This window comes from Diceros bicornis, chromosome 18, assembly GCF_020826845.1.
Source record: "Diceros bicornis minor isolate mBicDic1 chromosome 18, mDicBic1.mat.cur, whole genome shotgun sequence".
Lineage (NCBI taxonomy): Eukaryota > Metazoa > Chordata > Mammalia > Perissodactyla > Rhinocerotidae > Diceros > Diceros bicornis.
The window spans coordinates 3,591,492-3,604,725 of NC_080757.1; the positions used below are offsets into that span (position 1 = coordinate 3,591,492).

A 13,234-nucleotide genomic window follows, 5' to 3' on the forward strand; every position below is an offset into this window, starting at 1 on the left:
CAATTTTCAAATACAAAGTCTGGAATACAAAGATAACCAGACACACAGGAGACTAGAAAACATGAATGAGAACTGGCAGAAACAACAGAATTGACCACGGGCTGCAGTTCAGCCAATCCGTGAACTCAAAAGGGTTTCAGTTTTGAGGAGCAAGTAACTAGTGTGAGTGGATGATTAAGAGCCTAAGGACTTGGGAATGTGGGGGGATTACTAGATTGACAGAAGGAAAAAGATCAACACATTGCATGATGTTCACCAGAACCAATGGTCAAAACAAGGACCTGTTTAAAACCACATATGTTTGCCTGATGAACAGCAGGGACCCAACTGAAACAAATATGCAAATGTCAGATATGGTCAAAGCACGGATTACCAGGCATTAGAAATGTCTGTAGAATGCTTGTGTAAGTACCGTCAATTAGCCAAGGAATTGGCTACCTGTAGCCTTTCATCATCTATAGCAGTCTAAGTGTGTTTACCTCGAATTGGGTGTTACTTGACTATCATTTGTTTCTGAAACATTATTGCCCTCTTTCAATGGGAGCTCTCAGCAGCAAATCTCATTGTGTTCCACAAATGGCCCCTCCAGGACCACCTAGACAGGCCTGTTCCAAGAGCAGAGGCTGTTTTTTCATACCTGGGTCGAGTGGGTCCTGAGAGAAAGCAGAAGTCTCATCCTGGGCCATATTTAGTTTCAAATTGGCATGTATCTGAGCCTAGAAGATGAAACTCAAAGTAAATCCACAAGCCTTTACCCCAGTGTTAATAAAACACTTGACTACCCAGTTTAGGAAAGGCCAATCCATTTTCTTTAATTGACATGTAACATTGGAGCTTCTCTAGTTCACAAGCCTGGAATCATCTTTCATAAAGATTGACATGGGGTCAGTGGATGGGGTAAGGTTGGACGGAAAAAGCACAAGATGAGGGAGAAGACAGGGACCGAGGTCATTTAGAATTCTCCTTTCTTTTGCCTTCAGCTCTTTTATCTCTCATCTATTTTCAGACTCCACACTGACCCTAGAAAGTCGGAGAAAAAGATGCACACATCTGAATTAAATCCAGTTAGAACAACAACAAAAAAGTAGCATTCATGATAAAAGAGAAAAGAGCCTTCCAAAATGAGAGAGAGAGCCAAAGCTGATTCCGTTGGTTTTCTAGGAGAGGAAACTTTAATGGGACAGCAATGAACATTAGTTACCTGTTGACAGGCTTTTTTCCAATTTAGCCGAGCAATAAAGGCTAGAAAACACACAGCTTGAGAGACCGCACAGATGATGATCCCTGACCACAGACCTAGAAGTGGAAATATTTACTAGAGGTTAATTCAGTGGAAAACCAGCTGCCCCTGGGAAGTATGTTTCTCATATCTCACTTCTGAGAATCTGCTTTCATGCCTGAGGTGGGGCCTACGGTGGGCCAGAGAGTTCTATCCTGCTCTCTCTTTTGGTTACCAGGAGGTTCTGGGAGGCCCAGTGCTCCCTGAGGCCACCTCCTGGGAGTTCTGGAGCTCAGAACAACCATTCATGGTTGTTTTTGGCCTTTGTGATCATGATGCTTGGCTATTAAGAAAAGTGCCAGTTATAAGGAAATAAAATTTCCAGGGCAAACTACTTCTTATTTCTAATAGTACTTCCAAACTACTATGCCTTATTTTCTTCAAAAAAGGTGACTAATGTTTTCAAAATGCAGAAATCACCCGCCATCTAAAGTACTAATGCTCCCTCCCTCGGAGCATCTTGCAGGACCTTACTTGCTCTGGCACAGACTTCAGGAGCTCCCAGGGCAGGGTTATCCGCAAAGAGATGGTTACACAACAGGAGAGGCTGCGTGGGAACAGTGGTTGGGAAAAGCCTTGTAGATCTCCAAGTACCATGTAAACTCTGCTTAATGAACCCACATGGGACACACTGGGAGACCCAAAGTGATGAGGGTTTTTTTTTTTTGTCAACAGTGAACTAACGGCAGAACCAGAAATTCTAACAATAGCCGTGAAAGATTGAATATACCAGTGGACAGTGGCCGGACCACATATAGAACTTTGACCCACAACCTAAAGCAACCCGCCTAGAAAACTAACCATTTATCTACTATAAACCAACAAGGTAGGCAGCCTCCATTTGTCAGACTTGCAGAAGGCCAGATTGTTATCTCTAGGGACAATCCAGGAAGCTAAACAATAACTTCTGAAATAATTGACCCAAAATGGCTAGGCCTTGATCAATAACCGACAGCTTCCCTAATTTTTGTCCCTGCTTCCAACTTAGGATCACCCAGAGAACACCAGACGTGCGCCCCAGACCAATCGCACAGGACGCCTCACTTCTAGTCAGCCGCCTCTAGCTTCCCCAGGCCAACAGCCTCATCAGGGCACACCTGAGCCTTCCCTTTGTTCCTCTGTAAATCCTTCCCGCTCCTCCAGCCGGCTTTGTGTCTCTGCCGAAACTCAAGTGATGGTTGACTGACTCCCTCCCTAGAGCAAGCTCAGAATAAATGGCCTTTGCTTTTCTCATCTGGTTGATCTCCATTTATTTCTATAGTTAATCATGGAGGCTCTGTGAGACCTGGTCTGCACTACCTGTCACCGTGCACCCTAGCCTTTGACCAGGTGTGGTACCCACAGAGGCCCCTTGTGCTTTCCTGTTTGTGGCCTGTCTGGTCCATGACGACATGGTAAGTCAGGATCAGGTTTGCATCCCAATCTCTTTGCACTAAGTTCCTCAGCTCTTTCTTCTTTGGTTTGGTACCTGGGTTTTGTCATTAGTTCCTATTTGTTTGGCATAACCTTGGTGAAATCAGGCCATTCCTTTTCATCCCTTTTGTTTTGTTTTGTGTTGTGCTGTGTAAAAGTGTTGTTTGTCATAAGAGGGAGAATTAGAGGGCAGAATACAGACATAGGCCCTAGAAGCCTGTTGTGGGAGCCGATCTCACAGACCCATGAATTTGTGGTTCTCACCTGACTGGCACCCATGTGGACAAACTGCCGTGGGTTATCACTAAAACCAGATGGAGTTCTCCTTCTTTCTCAATTTTATGTCCTGAGAGCTCAGCTTTGATCCAGAGAGCATTCCCTCTGGTTTTCTGCCTGCCAGGGGGTGCAGATTGGCAGGTCTGCATTTGGAGGTGGCCAACTGTCAGGTTTGGAGCCCAAGCATTGGATTCCTACTGACTGTTACCACCTCTCATGGTCGCCCAGGCCTACATCCTCTCCTCTGCCTGCAAAAACTCCTGCTTCTTATAGGTATTCTCTTCACAATCCGAATTCCTGTGCGTATCTTTCTAAATGGCTTAACTTCACCAAGGATGATTTGGGCCTTCCATGGCCACGCTGGGAAACATTTGATTTAAACAAAATTGTTCATTTGAGAGGTGCCTTAAGAAAGAAAGTGAATAAACTTTCACAAGCCCAATGGGCAGCATTTTTTGATTGGTATGCAGAGGACTCCAAATGAAATTCTGAATAAAAAATTGCCTCAAAAAAAAAGATTCTTTGGCCAAAGTTAATGAGAAATTTGACAAATTAAGCAAGAACAAACTAGACTCATTTCTCTAGAAATTCTGCCCTCCTTGTCCTCCAGTTGCCTCCATATATCCAGCTCCCCCTTCCCTCTCGTCCTTCTGATCTCACTCCTTCCGCATCTCCCTTCTCTTCCCCTTGTCCAAATTCTCTACCTGTACCCCATATCTCTCCCCAAAACCGCAAAATGCCAGTTGCCTCTAAGGATCCATCCATCTCATAAGCCAGGTATGCAGGCAACTGTAGCATTTAAACCTTGGGCCTGAACTGAATTAAGAGCTATAAAGAGTTCCCTAAACCCAAATAAGATCAACAAATATTCATGGAAGAATTTAGAATTCTTTTGGGTGCATGTAACCCAGAGTTACCTGACCTTTATCAGCTTGTATACATGTTGGTTAGAACCCAGACCTGGATGGCAGAAGCTGATTGGACTGACTGGAAAGGGACCCTCTCTCCACGACAAACTCGAGGGTCCAATAAAAAGGCCAGAAAAGTAAGTCAAAGTCTCTTCAAATCCATACCTGAAACGTTTCCAATAAAAATTGATTGGGCCATAATTCAAACAAAAATCACGCCAACAAACAAATAAAAAGATGAAACAATAGGAGATTTTCAAGATAGAACAGAAAATACCTTCCCACAACATTCGGGAGTTAAAGAAGGTGCTGATGGAACAGCAGCCCTTGCATCTCATCAACGAGAAAAAGAAATCGGAGACCTAATTTGAAAGCAGAAATTAGGATGGGAAATAGCCCTTTTGGCTGAACTCCAACACCTGGCAGAACATTTTGAAAGGGCTTTAAAACAAAAATGAGGCAAGACCCAAAGTAAACGCGGTGCCCTGCAAATGGAACAGCTGGGTGGCCCACTCCCCAACCAACCAGCTACGGACAAGGACACTTGTAGATTGTCAACAGAAAGGACACTACGAAAGAAAAACCAAGACAAAGAAAAATCTCTCAACTCAGATCAATGAGGGTGCTCTGAGGAAGGAAGAAGCACCCAACATCCTGCCACACCCTTAAACACTCAGGGTGAAGTAACTACAAATGTAGATGGTCACCTTCCTCAATTTCTGGGGGATACGGTGCCACTCTTTCTACATTAAACCCCACCACCTTTGCTCAACCTCTTCCTCGGAGTAAACACACCACACAGGTGGTAGGTATTCCAAAAACCCACAGGTTCTCTCAATCTCCGAGTCCTTAACTATAACCCGTGGCCCCTTGACTAAAAAACATTCCTTCCTGCTCTGTGATACTACCCCTGCAAATTTAATAGATAGAGCTTTACTGTGCAAATGGAATTGTGATATTCAGTGCACACACAGGGACTATTTCTCGAGGTCCCAGGGGGCTCTGCTATTCATAGTCAAGCTCTAGATATGCCTTGCCTCCTCCATTCTATTTGATGCAGACCCCAGACAAAGATCTTGACACTCCACAGGCTAAATATTCTGCTGACATCACCAAATAATTGGAGCAGGACCCATAAAAGTTCAGATAGCTCCTACCAAAGGTTACCTAAACTTCCCTAGCAACCCTGGAAGGCAGAAGCAATGAAGGGATCAAACCTATAGTTGAAAGACATATCCAGAGTTCTTCTCATACCCCGAACTAGCCCTTGTAACACTACTGTCCTGCTAGTAAAGAAACCAAATGGATGAGGATATCAATTTGTTCAAGACCTCAGGGCCATCAACAAAACTGTTATCCCTTGGTCCCCAGTAGCACCTAACTAACTACCATCCTGCCATCAATTCCTCCTGAAGACACTTGCTCCACTGTCGTTGATCTAGGCTCTGCCTTTTCAGGATCCACCAGGGGAGGACAGCAGGATACCTGCCCAGTCATCCCAGGGCTTCACTGGGGCTCCCTCCCATTTGTCTCACTTCCTCCATCAAGACGTAAAAGATCTACATTTCCTTGTGATTCAGTTCGGATACACTATGTAGACGAGCTCCCACTTTGTTCAGAGAATGAGGAAGCCTATAAAAAGAATTCCGTTTTCTTGCTTTCAGCCTTAGCAGAAAAGGGACATAGTTTCAAAAGATATATTCCAATTTTGCCAGAACACAGTTCATTTAGTGCATGACCTATCTAACGAGGGAAAACACTCTCTCTTGATAGCCAACAGCTATCTGAAATGATCCTAGACCTCTCACAAAACAACAGTTGGGAGGATGTCTAGGTTTAGCTGGATATTGCAGACAGTGGGGCCAAAGTTTCCTGAGATTGCAACACCTCTTTATGAAGTGACTAAGTCCTCAGTGAGAGACTGTCTGCTCAGGGCACCCAAATAGGAACAGGCCTTCTGGAACGTGAAGAAGGCTCTTCAACAGCCTCCCTTTCTAGGCATCCCTAACTACAGAAGGCCATTTTGTCTGTTCATGCATAAGCAATCTGGACAAGCCCTTGGGATTTTAACTCAACACAAAAACCCATTGTGTACCATAGCCTTACTCTTGACCCCATTGCAAAGGCTGATCCCTCTTGCCTTCAGACAATAGCTGCTATGCTGCAAAATCTGTTGATGCTTCTGCGGAGCTGCTCCCCGATAGACCTCACGGTTCCTCATGAAGCACAGGCATTGCTACTGACAATACATAGCACTCTTCAGCCAGCGACTAACCTCTTATGAGATTCTGTTGGTATCTTCCTCTTCCATTACCATTCACCACTGCAACACCTGGAATCCTGCTGCTCTCTTGCTCCTCCCAAAGGAAGGAGAGCCTGGTGATTGCTCTCAGTTAGGGAACTCTCTGTACCTCACTCAGGTAAATTAGAGACTCCTCTTGAGAACTCTGACCTAATATTATTTGTTGCTGGATCACATCTCAACACTGAAACTGGAGGCTATCAAACAAGAGATGCTATCTCGAGTGTAAGCTTTAGAATACAGTCCTCCATCTGAGGTAAAATCAGCCCCACTGGCAGAACTTATTGTGCTTCCTAGAGCATGTCAACCAGCCAAAGACCGGGGAGTATACATCTATACAGAGAGCAGATATGCTCTTGGAGGAGTACATGACTTTGGGATGCTTTGGAAACAAAGAAGTTTTCTCACTTCTGCTGGAATCCCATCAAAAATGGACAGCAAGTTAAGGAACTCTCAGATCCGCTCCTACTTCCTAGAGAGCTGGCTATTATAAAGGTTGAGGCCCATGTAAAAAAAGATAATATGGAAGTTAAAGGAAATGCTCTAGCAGAGCATTATGCCAAACAAGCCTCTTTAACTAGTTTATGATCCTATCTAAACTCACAAAGGATAAATCTCTGGAGGGATTCAAAGAAACCATTATAAAGTATCAACATTTAGTCCCTGGTTTTGAAAAGGAAGAATGGAAAAAATCTGGCTGTACCCTTCACTCAGGTAATCTCTGGCACTATCAAGATGGCCACTTGGTAGCATGAGATGATTTCAAATTAATATTAGCTAAATTTCTCCATGAAACTACTCGTCATGGAATAGACAGGTTGCTTAGTATCTTAAATCAACATTGGTGGGGAAACCTCAAAAAAATAGCTGAGGTTAGTTTTTGGATCATGTGTCACCTGTTAACAACATAATCCTGGAAAAACTGTGAAGGTAGGACATAGCCAGGAACCAAGCTTTCAGAGCCCTTTGAATACCTTCAGATGGATTTTGTCCAGTTTCCACCCTCCATGGGATTTACATACAGTTTAGTTATCATATGTCTGTTTTCAGGATGGATTGAAGCATTTCCTTGCTGAAAAGCTGCAGCCCTTACAGTCACTGTAAAGTTGCTTGATTTTGTGTTTCCAACCTGGGGCACCTCAACTTTTATATCAAGTGCCTGAGGCACACACTTTAAGGGAACCATATGAAAGAACTCTGTAAAGTGTTACCCCTTATTCAAAAACTACACTGTCCTTACCACCCACAATCTTCTGGAAAAGTTGAAAGGACCAGTGTTATCCTTACATTAAAATTAGCAAAACTTTCAGAAACCTTTGAGCTCTCTAGTCTTTGTAGTCTTATGGTCCACTCCCTTGGGGACACATTGGTTATCCCCCTATGAATCAGTAACTGGAAGGCCCATTGTATCTAGGGATTTCACCTGCAATTCTAGACTCTGCCCTGCTGCATGCAGACATGGCAAAATATTGCAAGGGTCCCACCACCAACAGGTTAAGGCCACCTTTCCACATCTTCCTAAACAGCCTCTTCATGATCTTCAACCAAGAGATTTCATCTATTGGAAGAGACATCAGAGAAGAACTGCTCTTGAACTTTGTTGGAAGGGACCCGAGCAGTGGTCATGGTGCTGGTTCATTGCATTTTATCCAGAGTCTTAAATGCTTCTGTGCACCCACTGTCTCATCAGATGATTGCCACGATGATACAGCAACAAGAAGCCCAAGAAGATCTTGCAGTACAGTTGACTATGAAGACGACTGGACGATCTCCAAATGGTGAAGTCTCTAGTTTTCCCTGAATTGGTCAACCTCTTTCAAGTGAGAGAATGACCAGAAGGAGAGACTGAGAGACTAAACATACAAGTGGACAATGGCCAGACCACATATAAAAAAAGAACGTTGATCTACAACCTGCCCAGGAAACCAACCCCTTATTCACAATAAACAACCCATGAAGCCAGCTGCTGTAAGTCAGACTTTCAGGAAGCCAGACTGCTATCTCTACAGACAATCCAGGAAGCTAAATAATAACTTCTGCCATAATCGGCCCCAAATGGCCAGGCCTTGATTAATAACTTACAGCTTCCCTAATTTTGGGGCCTGCTTCCAACTTAGGACCAACCACAGAAAGCAAATCATGCGCCCCTGACCAATCACACAGGATGCCCTGCTTCTAGTCAGCCCATCTCCAGCTTCCCCAGACCAACAGCCTCCATCAGAGCACACGTGAGCCTTCCCTTTGTTCCTCTGTAAATCATTCCCACTCCTCCAGCCACCTTTGAGTCTCTGCCAAAACGTAAGTAATGGCTGACTCCCTCGCTAGAGCGAGCTCAGAATAAAGAGCCTTTGCGTTTCCCATTTGGTTAGTCTTCATTTATTTCTGCAGCAGTCTAGATCTGGGCAAGGGTAAGGTGGCTACACTGGGCTCATGGGCTTGGGTTGAGGTGGCCAGATTCGGTGTACAATTTACAACTCTGCTCGTTGGTACCAGTCACCCTCATATCACATTTTTCAGATGTGATCAGCCTGATATTTAGAATAGTAGAGTTGGTAACTACCTGCCATTCCTATAATAATGGACCAGTAAAAGCAAATATATATATTTACATAGGCTTCCTCTTTCAATCCAGTGTTCCCAACCCATAGAAACTACGAGCTCACCCTAACCATCTTAAACAGAATATAACTAGCTATCTCCAGCTGTAATTTGAAAGTTATGAATCAGATTTCCAGGAATTTCACTATAGACCCTCTAAAAGATTTCTATTTGACTCAACCTAGAAACCCTAAAACAGGATGATTATCAGAATCCCCTGGGCTGGGCCCAGCAACTTGTGCATTTGAAAAGCCTGCCAAGGACTGAGGATGGCTATTATGATCTGCTGAAGTCGCCCATGAGAACCTGTAGCATTCTGATACTCCTCTGGACACCTTGTGTAGGTATACTGCATCCCCTACCAGAGGTGACACAACATTCAAATCCAGTTAGTACTATGCCTTTTTCTAAGAGGTAGGTGGCAGGGATTGACTGCAGTCTTCTCACAGAGCCCTCACCTCCCCAGAGTCCCCAACATTTTTTTATTGAGATATAACTGACATATAATATTACATTAGTTTCAAGTGTACAACATAATGACTTGATATTTGTATACATTGTGAAATGATCACCACACTAAGTCTAGTTAACATCCATCACCACACATAGTTACAAATTTTTTTTTCTTATGATGAGAACTTTTAAGATCTACTCTCTTAGTAACTTTCAAATATACAATATAGTATTATTAACTATATTCATTACATTGCACATTATATCCCCAGGACTTTGTTATTTTATAACTGGAAGTTTGTACTCCAACATTTCTTTTAAGTGATTCTTAACTCCCTCTACTTTGCACATAGTAGGTATGCTTTGCTTAAATAAATGAGTGGGCCTTGTACAGCACTTGGGACATAGATGGATCTGTATTTTTAAGTGGATTCCTCCAATATTTCCCTTAGCTATGCCACTGGCAAATCCAAAATATGAATAATGCCAGAAACACAGCTAAATAATTTTCTACACCATGATGTAAGCCCAGTGAACTTTGCATTGGCAACTCCATTCTTTTGAACATCTCCTGTATTTTTCATTAAAATATTATTGAACTTGAGAAAAATATGCAACACAATGGGACACCTTGAACTGGAAGTCCACTCTAGGTATCAGGTGAATTCTCTTTGCCTCTGAGCCCGCCAAGTACTGACGGATAAAAATGAACCATGCTTAAGTCACCCAAAGACAATGTGTTCAAGTTTTAATATAATCATTTCTTAACTGCCAATGTATTCCAATTTATTTTTTTAGAAATCTAAGCTGGGCAGTCATTTGTTTCCCTACTTTTTTAAAGATTAGCTCTGGTAATTTAAGATCCTGTGGATCCAAATGTAGTGAGGTGATCAAGAGGTCCCCTCCACCCCTGCCTTCCTGTGTGCTGTTCACACACATCACACCCATGCCCTTGTGGGGAGACGCACAAGCACAAGACACATGGCTTAAAAGGTTGTACCAGGCGGGAGGTGGAGGCTGTAGAATGGTGATGAAGGCAACATCAAGAGCACAGCTCTGGGGTCAGTCCCTGTGCATTGCCCTCCGTGAATCCTGCCAGCTGAGTGGGCTAAGACACAGGGGGTGTTGCTCTGGGATGTATACAGCCACCACGGAGGCTACCACACATTCCGTAAGAATCACATCAAGGCTGACCGTGGCTTCCCTGCCTTAACCCAAACACTTCAGTGGAGCCAGTTATGACGGCTTCAGTCAGTCCTGCGGACTCACTCTCAGGTCTCACCATAGCAGGGCTGTCACCAAAGGACAGACCTCAGGCCACAAAAGGTACATTTCTGAATGCTTCTTCAGCAGTCCCTGCTGTCACCAACTTTGAAGAGGTGAGAACTTGACAACACAGGACGGGGAGATGAGTAGAAAGGGCACCTTGCTCTGCTCAACAGTGAGGAAGATGGCCCACCTGAGCAAGAGGGGTACAATCATGCAGCCTTGGGCCCCTGGCTACCTCCTGCCCCCACCCTGCTACCTTGGACAGGGCACAGAATGAATGTGGGACAGCTCCACAGTTCCAGAGCCAAGTCTCAAAAAAGTCTGCATGTTCTGACAGTCATTTCCTGGGACCGTGATAACTCAGCTCTGCCCGCCCACAGGTAAAGCTTACCGATCACTCCAAGTCTGGTTGCAAACATCAGCGAAATCCCGATAGGGAGACCAACCACATAATACCCAACAGCATTAACGATGGCTCCAACCTTCTGATTGCCACTTCCCCTCAGAATGCCACCACTTGTACACTGTAGGCAGATAACACCCGTCAGTGTGAACATTGCTGATGCTTCTGAAAGACTCCCATCCCCGAGCACTTCCCATTGTGTGAGACTCTCACTTAAAATCCATGCTCATGTGACAGTATTCTTGTAAAGTGAATATGATAGAAGTATTCTACTTCCCCGAGCCCCTCCTCTCCGTTTAAATTTACCATCATCAGAGGAAACACATAGATCATAAAAGCGCTTAAGGGAACACTGCAAAATACTTACAGCAAGACCTTCGAAGAGATGGGAAACAGCATAAATTGGAACCACCTGAGCCACTAGAGCAACGATTTCTCTGTTAGGAAAATAAAGCACGTGGTGATTAGGAGACAAACGTGTGGAAAGCGTAGAACTCGGCAGTTCCCAGTGATGGCTCCGCTTCTGTGTGTAACTGTGAGGCTCAGGCATTCCAGCCAACATCCTGTCCAGGGACAACCTGTAGAGGAAACCAACTGTACGCTGTAACTCACGACTTTTAGAAAAAATATATAGTCCACTTGACCAATGTAGACGGGTAAATCAAATGATTCTGTACTCCTCTCTGCCTCCCCCAAAATAAAATCTGGATTACAGTGCAATTCTTCTTTTAACGTGATTCCACGTGTGTCTGTCCGTGTGTCTGAACGAAGCACAACAGATAAGAGCCATGGTTCCCTCTATAGAACCAAGGTTGGCAAGTTATAAAAGTCACAGATACAGTTTACAGAATTATTCTTGGTTCCTAGAAATAGGCCCTAATCTCTAAAGCTAGAGACTCGGATTTTAATGACTAAACTTGAATGCGGCCACTGACGTGGGGAGGCAAGAAATTCATAATACCCTTGAGTGATTAACAAATAAATCTAGAACATGTCTGGCAATAAATATTTGTTGAATGAATAAATAAATAAGAAATCCAGCACAGAACAGGATGGTCACTCCCTCCCCCCTCCAAAAAGAGGACAGAAGTACAGTGCTTTTATTCAAATTTTATTTTATTTTTTGAATAGGTAACATATGCAAATGGTTAAAAAAAATCAAACAATATGATAAGGATATGGAGAAAATCTTCCTTCCACTCCTTTCCCAGTCCTCCCATTACCACCCCCCCAATAAGGTAACAATTCTTAGGACTGTCTGTATTTGTCCAGTGCTTATGAAAACATAAGGAAATACATATATATATTATTATTTTCCCCTTCTAGACTCTATTAGTTCATGTTATAATATTCTCTATATGATGTTATACACCTTGATTTTTCCACTTAATATATTATATTCACTTTTATATTCCATCGAAATGTATTATTTTTAATGTGCTGCTGAATTCTGTCTACAATATTTTATTTTGGATATTAATAAGTGAGATTGGTCTGTGGCTTTCTTTCTTTTTTATGTGCAAACTTTGTCAGATCTTGGTACCAACATTATATTTGCTTCGTAAACAGAATGAGGGAGTTTTCCTGTGCCCTGGAACAGTTAAAACAGCAATGGAATTACCTATACTTTAAAGGTTTTATAAAATTCTCCTTTGGAACCCTCTGGGATTGGTGCTTTTTGAAATTTTAAAATAATTTTTTCTTATTTCTTCTAAGGAAATCGGTCTATTTAGACTTCTATGTTTTCTAATGTAAGTTTTGATAAATTATTGTCCTAGAAAATTATTTATTATCCTTCCAGATTTTTTAATCTACTTACAAAAGTTGTGCAAACTAGTCTCTTACACTTTAAAAAAATTGTTTTTAGTAATTTTCCCCTTTCTTAGTTTGTATAGAGGTGCTCTCTCCTTTTTTCCTCTCTCATTAGGTTAGGTATCTATGTCATTGTTAGAATCTATGTCATTGATTCTGCCAGTTTCGGTTGATCCTGGCCAGCTTACAAATAATTTGATTTTGTGAGTTTTCTATGTCTCCTAATTTCATCAGAGATATAGCTAGTTTGTGGGCCTTTTGTTCTTCTTTCTTGTTCCTGTGCTGTGTGGTTTCTAGAAGTGGACAGATTCAGAATCAAACTCCCACCACATTCCTACTGAAGCCATCAGTGCAGCATGTACCTCTGATAAACTGAATTCTGATTCCCTTTGAAGAAAATGAGAATGATTTCTGGCTGCCCTCTCACTCAGTCTGAAGTGAGTGACATTCAAACTGCTTATCTCCCCCCAGCAAAGTGGCTGAGGCTGAAAGACAACAATATCAAAATCAAAAGGCAAATA

At 42.9% G+C, this 13,234-nt stretch overlaps 1 protein-coding gene across 1 annotated transcript in view; it reads right to left on the reverse strand.

Annotated features, from left to right (window-relative positions):
* The window catches only part of LOC131416772 (multidrug and toxin extrusion protein 1-like), a 31,283-nt gene that overhangs the window by 1,852 nt on the left and 16,197 nt on the right, over nt 1–13,234 (reverse strand). Inside the window, exons 13-16 of the mRNA XM_058559443.1 lie at nt 11,269–11,338; nt 10,890–11,022; nt 1,202–1,296; nt 638–716 (exon numbers count right to left, since the gene is read on the reverse strand). Of these exons, the coding sequence (XP_058415426.1) occupies nt 638–716; nt 1,202–1,296; nt 10,890–11,022; nt 11,269–11,338 (377 nt within the window). The remainder of the gene's footprint in view (nt 1–637; nt 717–1,201; nt 1,297–10,889; nt 11,023–11,268; nt 11,339–13,234) is intronic.